General features: G+C 51.2%; 1 protein-coding gene across 3 annotated transcripts in view; it reads left to right on the top strand.

The window, feature by feature from the left end:
- The window catches only part of TMPRSS4 (transmembrane serine protease 4), a 42,208-nt gene extending 23,503 nt beyond the window's left edge, over positions 1-18,705 (top strand). The window contains exons 6-13 of one of the 3 annotated variants that reach the window (XM_078432799.2): positions 1,396-1,497; positions 2,405-2,445; positions 4,568-4,727; positions 5,484-5,650; positions 6,430-6,528; positions 6,715-6,857; positions 8,028-8,177; positions 17,485-18,705. In XM_078432799.2, the coding sequence (XP_078288925.1) occupies positions 1,396-1,497; positions 2,405-2,445; positions 4,568-4,727; positions 5,484-5,650; positions 6,430-6,528; positions 6,715-6,857; positions 8,028-8,177; positions 17,485-17,565 (943 nt within the window). In that variant the 3' untranslated portion in view covers positions 17,566-18,705. Of the gene's footprint in view, positions 1-1,395; positions 1,498-2,404; positions 2,446-4,567; positions 4,728-5,483; positions 5,651-6,429; positions 6,529-6,714; positions 6,858-7,580; positions 7,986-8,027; positions 8,178-8,601; positions 11,665-17,484 lie in introns of those variants that run through there. The other 2 variants (XM_060604866.3, XM_060604867.3) reach the window with 2 other exon arrangements.
- The last annotated feature ends 542 nt before the right edge of the window (positions 18,706-19,247 follow it).

Genomic DNA, 19,247 nt, shown 5'->3' with positions numbered 1-19,247 from the left:
CATCTCTGTTTCTAGCTTGGGTCATTCTCTCCTCTCCCAAGGTTTTACCTGTAAAGGGAGGAGAGGGGAGGCCACTGACCAGAGAGCCTAACCAGAGAGGAGGAAAAAGAACCCGTTTACTCGGCTGCAGAGTGGGGCACCCGCTCCCTGGCAAGCCCCAAGGATTCTAAGAAACTGCACCCAGAGTGGAGGCAAAAATGAGAAATGCCAGGCAGACATCATCAATCAAACACAGAGCCCTCTCCTGTCGACCCTTAAAGCAGCCTCAAGGTCCTTCTTACAATAAATGCTCCAGGCAGCGTCACTGATCCATCAGATCGTTTCGCCCCCTCTGCTTCCTGGTTACCAGGTTTTTGCTGCTCCCCGCTGGCCACAGTGCACAACCCCGGACAGGACACCTCTGCCTCCTTCAGTTCTGAGGCGAGCTGGAAAGGCACGCCCTGCCCCTGCTCTTCCCTGGGCTCCTCCAGCAGCCACCCAGCCCAGCCTCCCCAGCAGCCAGCCCCTCCTCCCCCCTGCAGCCCAGCCCACTGCGGCGTCAGCAGCAGGAGCGCCCGGCCCTGCAGGCTGCTGCGGCTGGGTTATGCAACCAAGGTGTCTCCGGGGCTCCTGAAGGTAATAGGTTCCTGGAGTTTCTGTCCTTCCAGAGTTCACTAATGCACCAAACCAGCCGGCTCTTGAGTTCTACAAAATCAAAGCTGGTCGGTTATTCATTAGAATGTAAGCGGTGAACAGAGGTCAACTGTCCTGAGACTGTCCATTTCCACCCCCGTCCCTCCTTCTGGGTCTAGATCTCTCTACTTTCCTTCCTCCGCCTAGACAGGAAGCCCTTCTCGGCTCAGGACCATAAGACCCTAGATGGTTCAAAGTGGGAGGGGCTCTGGAGATCATCAGGTCCACCTATCATTTTACAGAGGGAGAAACTGAGGCTTAAGGAAACCCGGAGAAGGGTGTGTGTGACCTGTCAAGGTTACCCATCAAGCTAGTCACAGAGCCAGGACAAGAACCTCCATCTCCAGGGCTCTTAAACCCAGCACCAGGGCGCCTGGGTGGCTCAGTCAGTTAAGCACATCCAACTCTTGATTTCGGCTTAGGTCATGATCTCACGGTTCGTGAGTTTTAAGCCCCGCATCAGGCTCTGCCCTGACAGTGCAGAACCTGCTTGGGATATGCATATTGTCTCTCTCTCTCTCTCTCTCTCTCCCCCTCTCCTTCTGCCTCTCCCCCACTTGCCTTGCTACTGGAGAAGCAAGACCACATCCACACTGTGCCCAGAGCAGTGTCCTGGGACGTGTTCTTTACCACCCCCGTCTCCTGGGAGTGGGGGCCGCTCCCAGCACCTTCTAATCTCCCACCCCACCTCACATCTCTCTCCCTCCCTCCCGACATGAACAGCAAACCCACCTTCAAAGCTGTGAGGATTGGCCCAGACCAAGATCTGGATGTTGTTGGAATCACAGAGAACAGCCAGGAGCTTCAGGTGCGAAACCTAAGTGGGTAAGTGAGAAAACGCCTTCTGGCCCACAAGAGGCTCTGGTAACAGAGGTTGCCATCAGGGAGGCAGCCAGACTCCCCTGAGCAGGTGCAGCAAAGGGGGATGTAAGCCAGACAACAGGATGAACTCCAGGCCATGCAGATGGTTAGACAAAAAGGGCTAGGGAATCAGATTACCAGATTTCTGAGAGGTTTTCTGGGTTGACTCCCTTTTTTATATACATAATAGAGAGCAGGACAAAGTGTGCAGTCCACATGTCGGTGGCTAAAACCAACATTTTTCCTACTGCTTTATATTCCCGATTAAACCCAATAGGCAAGACTCCAAAGGCCACTTTGTCCTTCCCAGCCACTCACCCAGGCCAGGGGAAGACCTCTCCATACTCCCAGCTCTCCAGAGAAAAGACTGCATGGCCTTCAGCAGCAGCCTGTTCCTATGCCTCACTGCCCTGCATTAGAGCCCAGCAGCTAGATAAAAATGGTCACAATGCAGCAGAGAGCCTCAGAGAGGACGCGAGCTTCTTAGCGTTCGAGGATGCTGCTGAGGGCTGCTTATTCATCAAAGTGAATCTTAAAAAGGACCAAGATGATAGCAGAGTGATCCTTTGCCTCTAATTCCATTGAAATCCCCCCCCCCTTTTTTTGGTCCATTTGGAAAGCCCACAGTCCAACAGGCACTGTCCCAGGCTCTCCTCTTCCACTCCAGGCTGCCGAGAGCTCAGGATGGGCTCGGACACAGGCAGAACTGTACTAAGTGGTCAAGCCATCTGTATGCAGTCCCCCAGTATGTGGGTTCCAGATTTCCCAAGTGTCGGGAGGGGGCTGGGGTCAACAGTGCCAGGGGACCCGAGTCCCCGCCTCCCATCCAAGGGAGCGACAGAAAGCACAAGGCCCCGTCTGTCCCTTCCAGGCCCTGTCTCTCAGGCTCCCTGGTCTCCTTGCACTGTCTCGGTGAGTATGCCCCATCTCTGAGGGTTTGGGCCCTGGGCCAGCAATGAGCAGGGAGACATTCAGCCTCACTCTTAGATCTCCCAGACTAAGTTTCTCTCCGTTTCGTCCCAAACTTCCTTCTTCGGCCCTTGGGCTTGTAGTTCAACGCTCCTTCAAGTGGGTGACATTAAGAACTCTTCCACACCATCCACACACATCCCTACAACCTAAGCAGAGAGCCAGCAGGGAACAGAAAACTGGAAAGGACGGAACGGGGCCGCCCCATGCTCCCTCCCCAGTCACCGGGTCACAGTCTGCCCCGTTATCCAAGATCAAATTATCCACATCCAGTTTAGCAAAAATACACTGAACACTTAGACTGTGTCTAGCACAGTCAGATGCTGCTGAGCAATAGAAAATACCTGACAAGTGAAAGAATTGGCCACTCTCCTCAGGAGCTTATGTCTGAGCAGAGAGCGAGAGGCAAGGCTACACGTGTGGCCCCCAGCTGAGTAGTGGTCACAGCCGACATGCCACAGAGAGAGCTTCGCGGAGGCCAGGAGACCCACTGGCTTCCAGCGTGACCTTGAGTAACGCACTTGACCTCTGTGAGGTCCCACTTCCCAAGAAGGCCTTTCGTCCAACGGCCCAAGGGGATCCTGGGAGACTCCCTGCTCTTATAGAGGAGATCAGAAGAGACAACAAGTGCTGTGGTCCAGCTCACCCAATCAGCCTCATGGTAGACCCGAACAGAGCCTGGAAGGATGGCCAGAAACTGGACGGGCTGAGTAGAACGAGGTCATCATCCCTGCTTTTGCAGTCGGGCAGTATACATGCTTCCCCACTGGGTGTTAAGACTTTTTGTCGTTATGTGACACCCACGATCCCTGGCGTGGGTGGGCTGACGCGTGGTGGCTAGCCAATGACCGAACCGTCACGTCATCTGATGTCTGCGCTGAATGGCACTGAAGTCACAAAGAGGTTTAAGTCACAGACCCTCCCTTGAGTCTCACTGGGAAGACTGAGGCACAGCCAAAACGAACATCTGGCCGACACCCAAGACAGGCTGCGGAAATTCCAAGCCAAGAAAAATGCCCAGGGGTTGGGTGGCCTGGAGGTGGTGCCCAGGCCGAACCTTGAGCTGTAGGCTCCCGGAAGGGAGAGACCACATCTGTTGGTCTGTCTGGTCCTCTGCTCTCTTCCCTGCATCCTTGAACACAGTAGGCACTCAATACAAATTTGCCGAATGAATCAATGGTTTAGATAAACAGCAAAGAGGACAGCATCTCAGGGACAGGGGCTTCCTTGAGCAAAAACAGAATGACTCTCTAGGGAGCTATAAGCAGATCAATTCGGCTAGACAGAAACCTGATAGAAGGACAGCAGGCAGCTGCCAGAGGAGGGACTTTAAACTCTACCCTCAAAAGAGAGATACCTCGGGGCTCTGAGGAGGTGAGGTGACTCAGAGAGAAAGCAGAGTTTGGAATAAGAGGTGTCCAAAAAGCCCCTGGCTAGCCCAGGCCCCGAAAGTATAGCAGGCTTTTTCTTTTCCTCTGAGAAGCACGGCTGTGGCAGTGACCTCCAGGACTGGAGAGGCGGAGAGCAGGTCAGGGAGGTGGGAATGGAGGCTTTTACAAGAGCTTGAGGGGCACGATGGAAAAGCCAAGGACGGTAGCGTGGGAAAGAAAGGTGTCAAACTGGGAGACTCACACAGCGTGGGGGGCGGGGGGGGAAGGGACTTCGGGAGCGGGGAGTTTAAGATTGGAAGATCCAGTGTGTAGAACTTCCTTCCCACTCTCCCAGGACGGTTCGTGGGCATCTGTTTGCCTACACTCAGCAGCAACGGCTGGGGACACTCCACCTGGGCAGGACTTTCCTAATTCTGCATCCCTGTTTGGTTTGAAGGTCGTGAATTCCCAGCACACGATTCCCACGATAGAAACTCTTCAACACACCCAAAGCTGAACAAAGGAGGGGGGAGATTGGGGGGGGGGGGGGGAAGCCAATTGGCCTGGTCCTCCCCACCCCTCCAGGCCCCCGTCATCAGGGCCCTGTTCTAAGGGGACAGACTCTGGGCTCCAAGGGGAGGCCATCCCCTCCAGAGCCTGACTTCTGATCTCTCCCTCCTTCCTCCTGCCTCCAGCCTGCGGGGAGAGCCTGAAGTCCCCTCGGGTGGTGGGCGGGGAGGCGGCCTCCGTGGATTCTTGGCCTTGGCAGGTCAGCATCCAGTACGACAAACAACACATCTGTGGAGGGAGCATCCTGGACCCCCACTGGATCCTCACCGCAGCCCACTGCTTCAGGTGAGGCCCACACTGCAAGGAGGCCTTGGGGGATCAAAGCCTTGGAGGGGCCGGAGTGCCCGGGTCCCCTGTCTCCCAGCCTGTGTTTCGATGCCCTCACCTTCCCTTACAGGTTAGCAGAGCCCTGCCCACACCTCTGGGGAAGGACTACTCCCAGGCCCTCTTCACTTCCTTCCTTTCCTTCCTTCCTTCCACTCAACGTCAAATGATGAGTACTGTATTATGTGCCCATGTGTGTTAGATCCCATCAGTGCCTTAGAGGAACTCACAGGGTAGGCCAGTGATTCTTAACCTTTTCTGGGATCTGATGAACTCCAAGTTCTTTCTTGCAATCCCCCCCCCCCCCGCCCCGCCCCCACACACTCAGCAGGCAGGAGTTTCTGGAGTCAGGAGGAAGAAAGCCAAGTACGTAACGCAACTGACAAGTACCACGTGAGTAACACAGACCGTAGAAAGCATCGTGGGAGAGAGTGCCAGGACCCCAGAGCTCAGGCACAGGGAGCAGTTCTTCCCCAGGCCTCCAGTTAGAAGCTTCCTTGGAGAGATTTCACCAGGGGAAAGGATCAAATCCCCTTTTAGAATTGGGCCTTTGGTAGGCGATTCCTCAGACCCGCTCCTTCTCTGCCACCCCTGCCCCCACCATCATTGTCTCCTAAAGCAGGGACATGCGGCACCCCAGTCTCCAGGGCCCTGAGGACCCAGCTTTTGGCAGAGGCTGCACAGCGCAGGCCTGAACCCTGCCGTCTCTGCCCCTAGGAAGCATCTCGATGTACCCAACTGGAAGGTGAGGGCTGGCTCGGACAAACTGGGCAACTTCCCATCCCTGCCTGTGGCCGACATCTTCGTCATTGAGCTCAACACCACGTACCCCAAAGAGAAGGACATTGCCCTCGTGAAGCTGCAATCCCCGCTCACGTTCTCCGGTGAGAGGCGGCATCTGGGAACAGACCCCCGTAGGGCAGGTTATTCTCCCATTCTGCCACTCGTTCACCAAGTGGCCTCGGCACCTCACTTGTCCTCTCAAGCCCTCAGCTGCGCATTTGTTTCCCGTGAATATACCAGCCTAACGTCAGTGATGCCCTGAGGCCCCCTCAAGCCATCAGCTCCTGCTGGGTTCTTTTGGGGTCTGTTTTCTCCATGTGCAGCACCTCAAGTGGGAACCGTAGATTCATCCGATCTTGGAGTCGTGAGGGACCTAAAAGATCGTCTAGTCCATCCGCCACCCCAACCAATGCCAAGAGCCCGCACGATATCTCTGCCAAGGGGTTGTGCCCATCTGGTCTCCCCCAGGGGTGGGGAGCTCATTACCTTTAGGGCAGCCCGTGGAATCTTTGAACAGCTTGGTAGATGACTCATGCTTGCATAGTATTTATATCAGCACTTCTAAATGTCATTCCCACAGGACACTCGTCCCTCGGGAGAAAAGAGGGCTCTATTCCCCAAGTAAGTTTGGGAAACATTTTTATAGCAGAGCTCTCTTCTTGGGCCATACTAGTGTATTAAAGATAGGTGTTTTTTTAATATTTAATTTGCTTTATTATGTCTAACCCCTATCTCCTCAACTTATTTGACCACAGAACTTTTTTCCTCGTGCCATTTTTGTTAACGTCCTCTGGAACATATGTCCTAGAAACCCTGCTGTCAACCGTTTCAGAGGGCTTAGCCACCAGGCTCTCCCCCTCTTTCTCTCTGCTCCTGGCAGGCACAGTCAGGCCCATCTGCCTGCCCTTCTTTGATGAGGAGCTCCCTCCAGCCACCCCACTCTGGGTCATTGGATGGGGCTTTACGGAGCAGGATGGAGGTGAGTCCTGGGCTCGGGACCACAGGGCTGAGGGAGCAGCTCTTGGAAGTGATGGGAAGGAGCGCCGTGCTTCAGAAAAATCATCCTGGAAGTCCAAGCACCAAGGTGCCAGGCAACCCAGAGAATTGTCCCGGGCTGGGGGTAGAAGGCAAAAATGGGAACGTGAGTGTGTTTTCAACTTCCTAGGAAAGATGTCTGACACGTTGCTGCAGGCCTCAGTGCAGCTAATCGACCACGCTCGGTGCAACGCAGAGGACGCCTACCAGGGGGAGGTGACCGAGAAGATGCTGTGCGCGGGCATCCTGGAGGGCGGCGTGGACACCTGCCAGGTGGGATCCCGAGGGAGTTCCTTGGATGGGATGTTAGTCTTGGAGAGACAAAGTCCAGAGGCGGACTGCCCCGCCTGAGGCCTTGCGTGCGGTGGGCACTCAATGTGCGAGGAAGGGGGACAGAGAGAAGGCAAGGATGGAAGGATGGAAGGATGGAAGGATGGAAGGATGGAAACAAGCAGAAAGATTTCAAACATGTATTTCGCATACCAAGATGGCGTTACCCGCCTCACCTGCTCTTACTTCCCGTCACTCGAGGGCAGGAACACCGGGTCTATGTTCTCTAGAACCGTCAAGATGCCGAACTACACTAGAGAAAACCATCTGATGCTGGATAAGCCCTGGCGCAACTCCCCCCACCGACCCCACTGATGGGTCCCTGAATACATGTTCCCAGAGGATCTCCCGATCCATTTGCATTAAAGCCCCTCGCCCTATTCCCGCCCCCATTCTCAGTCATTCAATTCCTCCACTCAAGAGGGATCTCTTGGTCATCTCTTGAATGCCAGGTAAATAGGTTTGGGGGACAGTGTCTTCTTCCCTCAGGGAGCTCACAGTGGTGGGGGAAGGAGCAGTCAGGCTACGGTGTTATTGGGGGGAGGAAGTCTCGGGGGCTCTAAGAGCTGGGACAGACACCCAAATAAGCACACTTTTCACTATCTGCCATGTTCATAATCTGTTTTGTTGTGTTTTCTCTCTCTCTCTTCTCCACTTGACTCTAAGCTCCCCAAGGACAGGGATCTTTGTTCTTTTCATTGATCGAACCCCAGTTGTCTAGGACAGTAGGTGGCACACAGCAGGCACCCCAAGAGCAGCTAAATAAATTTGGGAAATGCTAGGTTAAACAAAGATAATCAGGCTTCTCACCGCAGAACCCATTAGAGCCTTCAGTTTGCTAGTATGTGTTGTGAATGCCTGCGAGAAGGCTAACAGCAGCCAACAACTTACTGGACCACAAACAGACCCTTTTGCCCCAACTGGAAGGCCATTCCAGGCTGCAGGAATAGCATGAGCAAAGTCAGTGAGGGCAGAACAGCACCGAGCACTGGGAAGCAGAGAATAGATGGGTCAAGGCCGGGGGGTGGGGGTGGGGAGCGGGAAAGAGAAGCCCACCCTTCCACCCCACCCCTGCCTGCCCCCTCCAGCAGCCCCTGTTCTGGTGTCTCACAGGGTGACAGCGGTGGGCCCCTGATGTATCACTCTGACCTGTGGCAAGTGGTGGGCATCGTGAGCTGGGGCCATGGCTGTGGGGGTCCAAGTACCCCGGGAGTATACACCAAGGTCACAAGCTATCTCGACTGGATCTACAGCGTCCGGAAGGTGAGCCTCCCTGTTGTGTCCTCCTTCCCTTCCTCTACCCTCAAGGTATCAAACCATCGTCAGGTTTGGTTCAAATGGCTCTGAGATAACACCTTGCATCCTAAGTAATTTTCCCTACCAGTGACAGCCTGAGATTCCACCATGAAGAATTCAAAGTCCCTAGGATCAGAGATTCCCCTTCAATGCAAACCGCCTAGGGTACGGAACACACCCAGCTTTATCACTCTCTATTCCCTGGCAGAATGCGACTCTCAGCGCGTTTCCAGAGAACAGATTCTGTTGAGGAGGGTGCAAAGGCTTAAGAAACTTTCCTCAAAGATAGAGAGAGGAGCAAAGCGCTTCAGAAAAGGCAGGCTATTTTTGCACACGTCACCACCTTGTCCAGTTTCAAATCACCTGCCTCTCTGTTGGTGTTTTGTTGTAGTCTACACTATGATGCTTCCGCCCCTCCGTACTGCTGGGAGCTCCTTCCCCCCTGTCCTGCCTCCCTGGGGATCCCCCAGAAGTCAGACGGAGCAAGAGCCCCCTCGGGCGCACCTCTCTGCCCACAGCTTCAGCATTTCTTGGTACAGCAAAGGGCCTCCATTCCTGTCAAAGACCTCACAGGCCACAGGCCCCCAGAAGAAAGTCAGCAGCCCCAGCCCGGCCACCCCTGGGGCTCCGGGCATCCCAAGGAGAAAGACTGAACAGGCCAGCCTTCCCGCCGAGGTCTCAGAAGGCATTGCTAAGCCAAGAAATTCTCCTCCTCTACTGAACAGAAGTAGGCTCTCTGGTGAGAGCCCAGATCACCAAGGGCTGGAGCGGAAGGAGGAGAGGTCTGAGCCAGCCCTCCCCTCCTCCACCCCTCCCCAAGCACACTCAGAGCAAGAAACCCTTGCACTGTCCTGCTGTTGACACAACTAACGTCACTGTTGTCATTGTTAGCCCCGTGGCTGCTGCTATTCAAAAGGCCTGCGAAGCCTTTGACACAGGCTGACTGGGCTGCGTGGTAAGAACTGAGCGAGGACTACTGCACCCCTACTGCATCATCCTTGCTGGGCAGGGAAAGGTCTTGGGGAGCCCAGTGATTCTCAAAGAAGGAGAAAGGAGACCCAAGACTGGAGCTGCTGAGTGAGGGCAACAGTGAACTTGCGGACTGGGGAAGCCAGGGTGAGCACGGCTCCTTCCCACACAAGGCCGTCTCCCACTGCCCCCCTCCCGTTTCTCCTGCCTGCCCTACCCAGCCATGGGCCAGAGATAACACCTAGGATTTGGGAGGGAGGTAATTTAGACATTCAAGGCTGAAGTCAATCATGGCTCCCCCAGTGGCTGCAAAGAGGTACTGCACCTCTGAGTCCTGCCTGGAGAGCCCAGGGCGTGGTTGCTTGCGACGAGAACTCAAACCCCAGAGCCAGTGCTCACAATCAAAGATCAGCCAAGATTTATCAAAAAGAAAACCCCATGAGGGACGCCCGGGCGGCTCAATCGGTCTGCAGCCTAGGTCAAGAGCTCACCGTTCCTCAAGGTCGAGCCCTGCATCGGGCTCTGTGCTGACAGCTCAGAGCACCTCCCGGACTCGTGCTCTGTCTGTCTCAAAAATACACATTAAAAAAAAATTTTTTTTAACCCCACGGTGGGAATCATCAAAAACAGCAAATCGTCAGAAAACCAAGCACTTTACATGTTCGCATTACCGGATTATAATAAAAAACCTATAGGGTACCTGGGTGGCTCAGGCAGTGGAGCATCCGACTTCAGCTCAGGTCACGATCTCACAGTCCGGGAGTTCGAGCCCCATATCGGGCTCCATGTGGAGCCTGCTTGAGATTCTCTCTCTCTCTCTCTCTCTCTCTCTCCCTCTCTCTCTCTCTCTGCCCCTCTCCTACTTGCTTGCGCACACTCTCTCTCTCCCCACAATAAATAAATAAACTTAAAAAAATAATCATCATCAAGAACGGATACCGTAGGATATTTCTATATGCCAGACACTATTCTAAGCACCTCACTGCATCCCGAGTCATTTAACACTCACCCAAACCTATGAGAGAGGTGCCATCCGTATCCTCTTTTTACGGGTAAGAAAACTAAGACGCAATGAGGCTGGTACCTCGCGTGAGGTTACACACGGGTAAGTTGAATAAGAGCATTCAGACTCCGGGGTGCTATGAACCGTCACACTGTAGGGCTTCTAATACAAGAGCTTATAAATCTTTCATTAAAAATGGGCACTTTTCCACATTTTAAAATATTTTTTAAACACTTTTAAAACACACTTAAAATCTACTATCTTAACCACGTTTTAAGGATATGGTTCAATGATTTTAAGTCCATTCGCACTGTTGTGTGGCCATCAATCCCGTCCATCTCCAGGACTGTTTTTCCCTTCCAGAACTCCATATCCCCTTCAACAATAACTCCCGATCTTTTCCTCCCCCCAGATACCGGAAGCCACCCTCCTACCTTCTGTCTCTATAAATTTGGCGACTCTAGGTCCCTCATGTAAGTGGAATCATATAGTATTTGTCTTTTTGAGCCTGGCTCATTTCAGCTAGCACACGGTCTTTGAGGTTTACCCATGGTTATAGCCATGTATCAGATTTTCCTTCTTTTTTTAAACAAGTTTTTTTATTTAAAAAAATTTTTTTTAATGTTTATTGAGAGACAGAGAGAGATAGAGCATGAGCAGGGGAGAGGCAGAGAGAGGAGGAGACAAATCATCTGAAGCAGGCTCCAGGCTCTTGAGCTGTCATCACAGAGCCCGATGCGGGGCTCGAACCCATGAGCCGCAAGATCGTGACCTGAGCCGAAGTCAGACGCTCAACCGACTGAGCCACCCAGGTGCCCCAGATTTTCCTTCCTTTTTAAGGGTGAATAATATGCCATTATTTATACCACATTTTGTTTCTCCATTCATTTATTGACGAACAGCTGGGTTGCATCTACCTCTTGGCGATTGCAAATAAGCTGGGGTAAACATGGGTGCATAAATGTCTCAAGACCCTGCTTTTGATTCTTTGGGTGTATACCCAGAAGCAGAATTGCTGGATCATATGGTATCGGTTTTTCATTATTCATTGCTTTCCCTAAGGATCACACCATTTTACGTTCCCACCCACCGTGCACAAGGTTCCAATTTCTCCACATCCTCACCAACACTTCACTTCCTGTTAAAAAAAAAAAAAAAAAGTAGGTATTTCCATAATCAAGCAAATGTGACAAGCAGATTTGAAGAAGAACTAAATGGAGCCCTTAGAAATAAGAACTATAATCATTAAAATGAAAAACAGAATGTTTGGGGTAAATAGCGTTTAAGATGGAGACCAAGAGAGGAGTAATAAACTGGAAGGTAAATTGAAGACGTCACTAAGGTTGCTGCAGAAAGAGATAAGGAGATAAAATATACACGTATACAAAAACAAGGCTATGGACAGTGGAGGCTAGAATAATAAGGTCTAACGTATCCAGCTAAACCCTCAGAGGCAGAGAGTGGAAGTATTAAAGAGAAATAATATCTAAAGAGATAACAGCAGAGACTGTCCAGAACCCAATAAAAGGTATGAATCTACAAAGCGTTTGCACATACAAGGTAGAAACATGCCAATATAACCCTCACCTAGGGAGGGTAGTGAAGCTTCAAAACACCAAAGATGAACAGAAACTCTTTAGAGCAGCCAGGGAAACGAGCCAGACTGTCTACAGCACCAGAAAGACGCCAGTTAGACTGCCAGCAGACTTCCCCCACGGCCGTAAGAGAAGATTCTGTCTTCGGTGTGCCAAGACAGTAGAGGTCCATCAAGAATTGTGAACCCCACAAAACTATCCTTCAAGAATAAAGACATGTTCAGGAAAATGACAACCGCGAGTTTGCCCACCCCCCCCCCCCCCAGGTCTTCTCTGAAGGAAAATCTCAAGTATGTACTTTAAGGTTTGATTTAAATTCCAGGTAGTTAACATCCCGTGTATATTAGTTTCAGGTGTACAATGTAGCGATCCAACACGTCCATACCACACCTGGCGCTCATCGCAAGTGCCCTCCTTAACCCCCACCACCTGCTGCACCCAGCACCACCCCCCCCCCCCCGCCCCGCTCTGGTAACCATCAGTTTTGTTCTATATGGCTAAGAGACTGTTTCTTGGTTTGTCTCTCCCTCTCCCCCCGCCCCGCTCATTTGTTTTGTTTCTTAGTACATACGAGGGGCGCCTGGGTGGGTGAGCATTCATTTTCATTTCGGCTCAGGTCAGGATCCCACGGTCAGCCCCATATCAGCCTCTGTGCCCGCTTAAGCCTGCTTAAGATCCCCTCTCTCTCCCACCGCCCCCTCCTGCTCGTGCTCGCGCTCTTAAAAAAATTTTGTCTCCCACATTAGAAGTGAAATCATATTTGTCTTTCTGTAATTTATTTCCCTTAGCATAATACTCTCTAGCTCCACATCATTGCAAATAACAAGGTTTCACTCGTTTTGATGGCTGAATAATATCCTATCGTGTATACACACACACACACACACACACACACACCACATCTTCTTTACCCATTCATCAGTAGATGGAGCCATGGGCTGTCGCCATAATTTGGCTATTGTAAACAACATTGCTATCAACATTGGGATGCATGTATCCCTTTGAATTCGTGTTTTTGCATCCTTTGGGTAAATTCAAGTATGTACTTTAGAAAGAAGAAATCTACCTTCAGGTAACATGGTGGCTCAAGGTGGCGAGGGGAAGCTCTTTACAGAAAAATGTAGCTTATCAATATAAGTGAATGATAGAAAATTTGCAACTTCTAATGAAATAATGGACTCAGGCAAGAATCCTCAGTGGAGGCGAAACCCATTAAATGAAAGGTTTATGGAGACCTGGATATTTGCTTAACACCCAAGTGTCACCCCACAGATGCCTTGTTGATCTCAAGAGGAAAACCTAACTTTAAAAATTAAGGAGGGGCTCCCGGGTGGCTCAGTCGGTTAAACATCCGACTTGGGATCAGGTCATGATCTCGCAGTCCAGGGGTTCAAGCCCCACGTCAGGCTCTGTGCTGACAGCTCAGAGCCTAGAGTCTGCTTTGGATTCTGTATCTCCCTCACTCTCTGTCCCTCCCCCCGTTCACATTCTCTCTCTCTCAAAAATAAATGAACAAAAAATTTTTTTAAAATCAAGGAATCAGGCTGCCATCACACCACCCAGCGGAATAACCAGATATTATGCACCTCCCAATAGGAGTATGAATTATGCAGGTGACATCACCTAAAGGCACCTTATCAAAAATGCTTAACCTACACCTTTACATCTAATTTCCAGCTTCTAGGAAATATAAAAGTTGGAAGAACAAATGATACCACTTGCAAGCTCGAAGACAAACCCAGAAGGAAGGACATTCTACCACACAGGTGGCCCAATCTCTTCAATAAGACAATGTCACGAAAGGCTCTTAAGAGGCCTGACAACCAGCAGCAAAGGACATTTGTGCAAAGGGGTAATTGGGGCAACGTGAATAGGATCCGGGGATTAGAGGACAGGAAGGGATTGTTCGTTATGTGTGACAATGACATTATACTTTATAAAAACATTCTTCATGTGTAGACACACATGCAGAAGTATTTAGGATAAAATAACGTGAAGTTGTCATTTACTTTGGGGGAAAAGTAACAGTTGACACAGTTATGACAAAACGTCATCGAGTGAAATCGAAGAGATACTTACGATTCTACTTTTCTGTACATTTGAAATGTTTCTCAGCAAATAGATTTTTTTTTACTTATATAAACAGAACAAAAATAGCCCCAAAAGTGATACAACTCCAAAGAAAGGTCGATAAATGCACCATCACAGAGGACGCCTGCAGTATACTTCTCTCAATTATTGATGGGTCAGGCAGGCACAGTATTAGTATAGAAGATGAAATAATCCGATTAGCAGGCTTCACAGACTAGTGTAGAACCTACCACTCAACCCTTAGAAAATAAACATCCTTCTCAAGCGCATTTGCGCAAAGTTAACTATGTCCCAGGCCACAAAGTCTCAACACATTTCAGAAGTAGTATGGGCACCCCACACCCTGTTTTGTGCCACCAATCCCCACCCAGCCTTGCCTGCGTCCCCCACGCTCCCACCTCTAGGCCCCACCTTCCTGCCTCGCGTGGACCCAGCTCTTTCGTGTCCATGGTTCTAGATACCTGGGAACTGCCATCATTTCTAACACTGCACCAGTCTCCCCACCCCCTCACTGGGGCCAGGGCCGGGCTTTGGCTTGGTCGGTCTTCATGGCGCCCACCATGGTGGGAGCCACGGGCAGCTTTAGCACCCAGAGCCAGCAGACTGTGTCCCCACTGGCTTCCCCAGGCCTGCCCAGAAAGGCTGAGTAACGAAACACGGAAATTATCATCTACAGGACAAATGTTGAATAATGGAAGATGAGACAGGATGGAGCCAGCAGATAAATTACTCCTCCTCCTTCCCAGGATGGAACTATTCAGAGAAGCCTAGCTCCCCAGGGACGGTCCTGTGAGTCAGCTTATGGAGCTGTGGTCAGCTCAGGAACACCTCACCTTGTGTTTGCTTTGTCTCCGTCCCTGCCTCCCAGCCCTTTCCCTCTAACTCCTGCCTCCCCGGGACGGAACCCCACGCTAAAGCGTTAAGTTGTACATTTAATTTAGACAAGTTTTCTAAGAAACCTAGGCTAAAACCCATAATTCACCTGAAAGCCAGCTATCAGAGAGAGCGTGACAGAGGCCCGAGTGTGACCCTGACAGGGAGAGGGGGGTGCAGCCCATCAGTGCGGTGGGGGAGCTAAGGGGAGACCTGATGTGGCGAGCTCTGTAATCCAGGTGTGTGTAAATGCCCCAGAAGGCAGCATCTGAAGTAGAGCTAATGGCCGAATAAGGCGATTCCAGTTACGGGGAACAGCAGGAACAAAAGCAGGGAAGGGAGAAGCCCTGTGCTCCGAGGACAGGGCGAGAGAGGACAGAACGGGAAGGTGAAAAGAGCTCTAAGATGGCTTCGCAGCGAAAAGAATCTGGGCTTTAGAGGCAGGCACGCCTCCACCCAAAACTCCGTGCGTGTGTGCGTATTGTGAATGGATTACCCAGTTCTAAATAAGGCTGAAGGGTTCAAGTAAAGAGAAAAAGCTCCCCCTTCAATCCCCGACCTCCCTCCTCAGAGGCAGCCACTGACCTCAGTCGGATGCGTATCTTTCCAGACTCTGTACAAACACGGAGCCTCTCTGGGTTTCCATTTCCTCGTCTGTAAAATGGGGCCAATAACACTGGTGCTTCCCTCGTAGGGTTTCGCCATCAGAGTTAAATAACCAGATCCGTGTAAGGTACTCAGAGAAGCCCCTGGTCCAGCAGGGGCTCAGTGTAGGTCAGTGACGATCATGTCGTTATTACTTACAGATTTCTGTAAATGGCTGTCTGCTTGTTCTACAAAATGCACTGGCTTTAAATTCCAGTTCTGCTACACAAGAGTTACATCTTCGGGAAGGGCGTTTTTTTGTTTTTGTTTTTGTTTTTCTTTTTAACGTCGCAGTGCTTGGCTTCTATCACGGGTAAAATGGGGATAATTATACTTGCCTTCCAGGAATACAAGGACACTTCAATATGCTGTAGGAAGGGCACTTGGGACCCTAGGGATTCGATCCATATTTGCCTTCGTCATTACCACACAGGGTCGCGGTCTCTCCAGCTTGCTCCCAGAGGCCTCCGCTCTTCCCGTTTAGGGCCAAAGGAGAAGAGAACACTGGGCAGGACAAACCCCCCGCTTTTTTTTTAATTTTTTTTTTAACGTTTATTTATTTTTGAGACAGAGAGAGACAGAGCATGAACAGGGGAGGGGCAAAGAGAGAGGGAGACACAGAATCTGAAACAGGCTCCAGGCTCTGAGCTGTCAGCACAGAGCCCGACGCGGGGCTCGAACTCACGAACCGCGAGATCATGACCTGAGCCGAAGTCGGACGCTTAACCGACCGAGCCACCCAGGCGCCCCACCCCCTGCTTTTCTAAGCCTCTGGAAAGGCAGTGCCCAGGGCGAGAGACAGGTTTGGGCCAGGGACCCACACCTGTAGTTTTAACTAGTTTTAACTAGGACTTCTCAAAAGTCACCTGGGAAACTTGTTACGAAGCAAATTCTGCTTCAGTAGATTTGAGGTGGGACCTGAAATCCTTTCTAACAAGCGGACTGGTGATGCTCATGCTGCGGGTCCCCAGACCGTACTTTAAGAAGCCAGGGCCCGGGGCGCCTGGGTGGCGCAGTCGGTTAAGCGTCCGACTTCAGCCAGGTCACGATCTCGCGGTCCGTGAGTTCGAGCCCCGCGTCAGGCTCTGGGCTGATGGCTCGGAGCCTGGAGCCTGTTTCCGATTCTGTGTCTCCCTCTCTCTCTGACCCTCCCCCGTTCATGCTCTGTCTCTCTCTGTCCCAAAAATAAATAAAAAACGTTGAAAAAAAAAAAAAAAAAAAAAAAAAAAAAGAAGCCAGGGCCCAGGACCCCTGCCCCTCCCATGGCCCACCTGAAAGCCATGTCCAGATGCTCTGCCTTGCAATGTCAAGGGCTCGAACAACGGACCTCACAGTCCATTCTGGCCTCAAAGGGCTGCCTTCCCTCTGAGCAGACGAGACACGTCGTTAGAGACCCCAGGCCTCTCTCTAGATCCCATCCCTTCAAGGAAAGGGCAGGGGGAGGAATCTAGATTTCCCCCAGAGAATAGACATAGCTCTTGCTCCCATGGAATTCACATCCTAGTTAGAGAAGATACATAATAAACAAGTAAACAAACATAGGCCTCCTAGAGATAAATGCTTTGAAGTAAAATCAAACGGGTTAAGTAGCAAGTGTCTGAGCTGGTGGGAGGTATGATTGTAGATATGATGGCCAGAGAAATCTCTAAGGAGAGGACATTTGAGCAGAGACCTGATTGAAACAAGAGAATGACTCCTGTGGGTATGCGGGGGAAGAGCATTCCAGCAGAGGCACAGCATGTGCAAAGGCCCTGAGACAAGAGGACCTGATGTTTGAGGCACAGCAACGAGAACGATGAGGCTATGAGTCAGCAGAAGGAGAGTATTGGAAAAAGATATCAAAGAGGCAACAGGGGCAGAACAATAAAGCCTTCTAGGCAGTTGTGAGGGGTAAAATATACCTGAAAGTTCTGAGCAAAAGAGATCTAATTTTTTGTGATTTTTTTTTAAGACGTCCTTTACGTACGATAAAATTCATCCTTGTTAGTCTAGAGGCCTGCCAATTTTGACAACTGTGTACAAACAAGCGATCATAGCCCCATCACCCCCCAATTTACAGCCTTCCCCACACCCACCTAATCTGTTTCTGTCCCTACAGTTTTGCTTCTCCCAGGATGGCATAGAACTGGAACAATATAGTAGGCGCTTTCTTGAGGCTGAAGTCTTTCACTTAGCATAACGCATTAGAGATTCACCCACACTGGCACACGGAACTTTTTATTGCTGACGAGCACGCCACATATGGACGTACGATGGTTTGTCCACCCGTTCACCAGCTGAGGAACATTGGCGTTGTTCCCATTTTGGGCGATCACAAATAAAGCTCCTACAAACATTTGCGTACAGGTTTTTACACGCCCATAACCTTTCACAAATTTCTTCTGACAAAGACGGGGAGTAAATTCACTCTCCCCTCTGAAACGACTCAAAAGCTGGGGAAGTGATACACAGAACGGCTTTCCGACGTGGGACACGAGGCAACACAGGACAGTGAGCCCTGAGAGAGGTGCACCCTACGGTACAGGAGGGGGGCCCGGGCACAGCCTGGCAACCTCCAGGAGTCAAGGAGATGGGGGTAGGAAGCAGGTAGGGCTCACCTCGGAAAGTCCTGGAGCAGAGAGAGCTTCACGGCGAGAATTCTGGAGACCCACAGAGGATCCCCTGGGGGTCTTTGGCTTCTAATGGGGGCCGCGTGTGTGAGGATATCACCCGGGACTGAGAAAGACCCACCGGAGAGGGGTGGCGAGAATGATCTGGAGCTCACACCGGCCCAGAATAGAAACATTGCCACCAACTGGCATGGGAAAACTTTGTAATTCATGGGAGATGGGAAGGGTATTGAAAGGTACTGCCACAGTAGTGGGGCGAGATCACCCCAAGATGAAAGGCTGCCCCATCAGCCCCAGGGTCCTCACCCCCCTGCCTTTCTGGTGGTTTTTGCCCTGGCTTCACGGGGTCTGCTCCCACACCCCACCATGAGTATCAGCTGAGGACTCAAGAGGACCGTGGGCAGGTACCCGGCCCTGTGAATCCTAATTGCCTTCACCTTCCAGTTTCTCAGCGCCTCTCATCAACTCAGAGAAACACCGGGCTTGGCCGAAATTCCCCTCCCTGCACTGCAGCCTGGAAATCCTCTCCAGGCTGTAAGCTTGGCCAATAAGTAGTAGGGCCACCTCGCCTGTTTGTCCCTCTCGGGAATCACCGTCTTCCAATCCCTGTTGTCCTACCTCTGAAAACCACCATATCATAAACTCTTTCCAGTGTTGCAGCCATTTGAGGTCCAAAGGTACAGGGTCCCCAAGTCTCTATCTTGTCTGGAATCTCAATTTGTGCCGAAAGGACCACTCAAGAGGGCAGATCAAGGACAAGCAAGGGCGGAAGGAGGAAGAGCGGTGAGGAAGGTACTGTAGTGATGCAGGTGAGAGGCAACGGTGGCCTGGTCCCGGATTGCACAGATGGCTGTGGTGACAGGCAATTGAGTTCAGGATGTATTCTGAACATAGAGCTGATGAGATCTGCTGATAAAAGGGTTTCAGGTATGAGAAAAAAAAAAAGTACAGAGTCATAGTAGACTCTACTCTGTTGAGTCCAAACACACACACACACGACCCCCAATTCATTCCCAGCCTGGCCTTATGCCCAGCAGAAACTCTTCTAAAGTCAGGAACGCTTGGGTAATCCATCCATGCTCAGGATAGTTCAAGATCAACAATATGGAATGTGCATGGGTAGAGGTAAAGAGCCTGTCCCCTGGAACAGCCAGCTGGAGGGACCAGCCAAGCAAAGCCCGACCAGAATCATCGCCAAGGTCATCAGTATAGGGAGGGCCCTGGCAGTGATTCCAGTGTTAAAGGGCCAGCT

This window comes from Panthera onca, chromosome D1 (genome assembly GCF_046562875.1).
Source record: "Panthera onca isolate mPanOnc1 chromosome D1, mPanOnc1 haplotype 2, whole genome shotgun sequence".
NCBI lineage: Eukaryota > Metazoa > Chordata > Mammalia > Carnivora > Felidae > Panthera > Panthera onca.
This window is presented reverse-complemented; position numbering and strand designations above follow the sequence as displayed.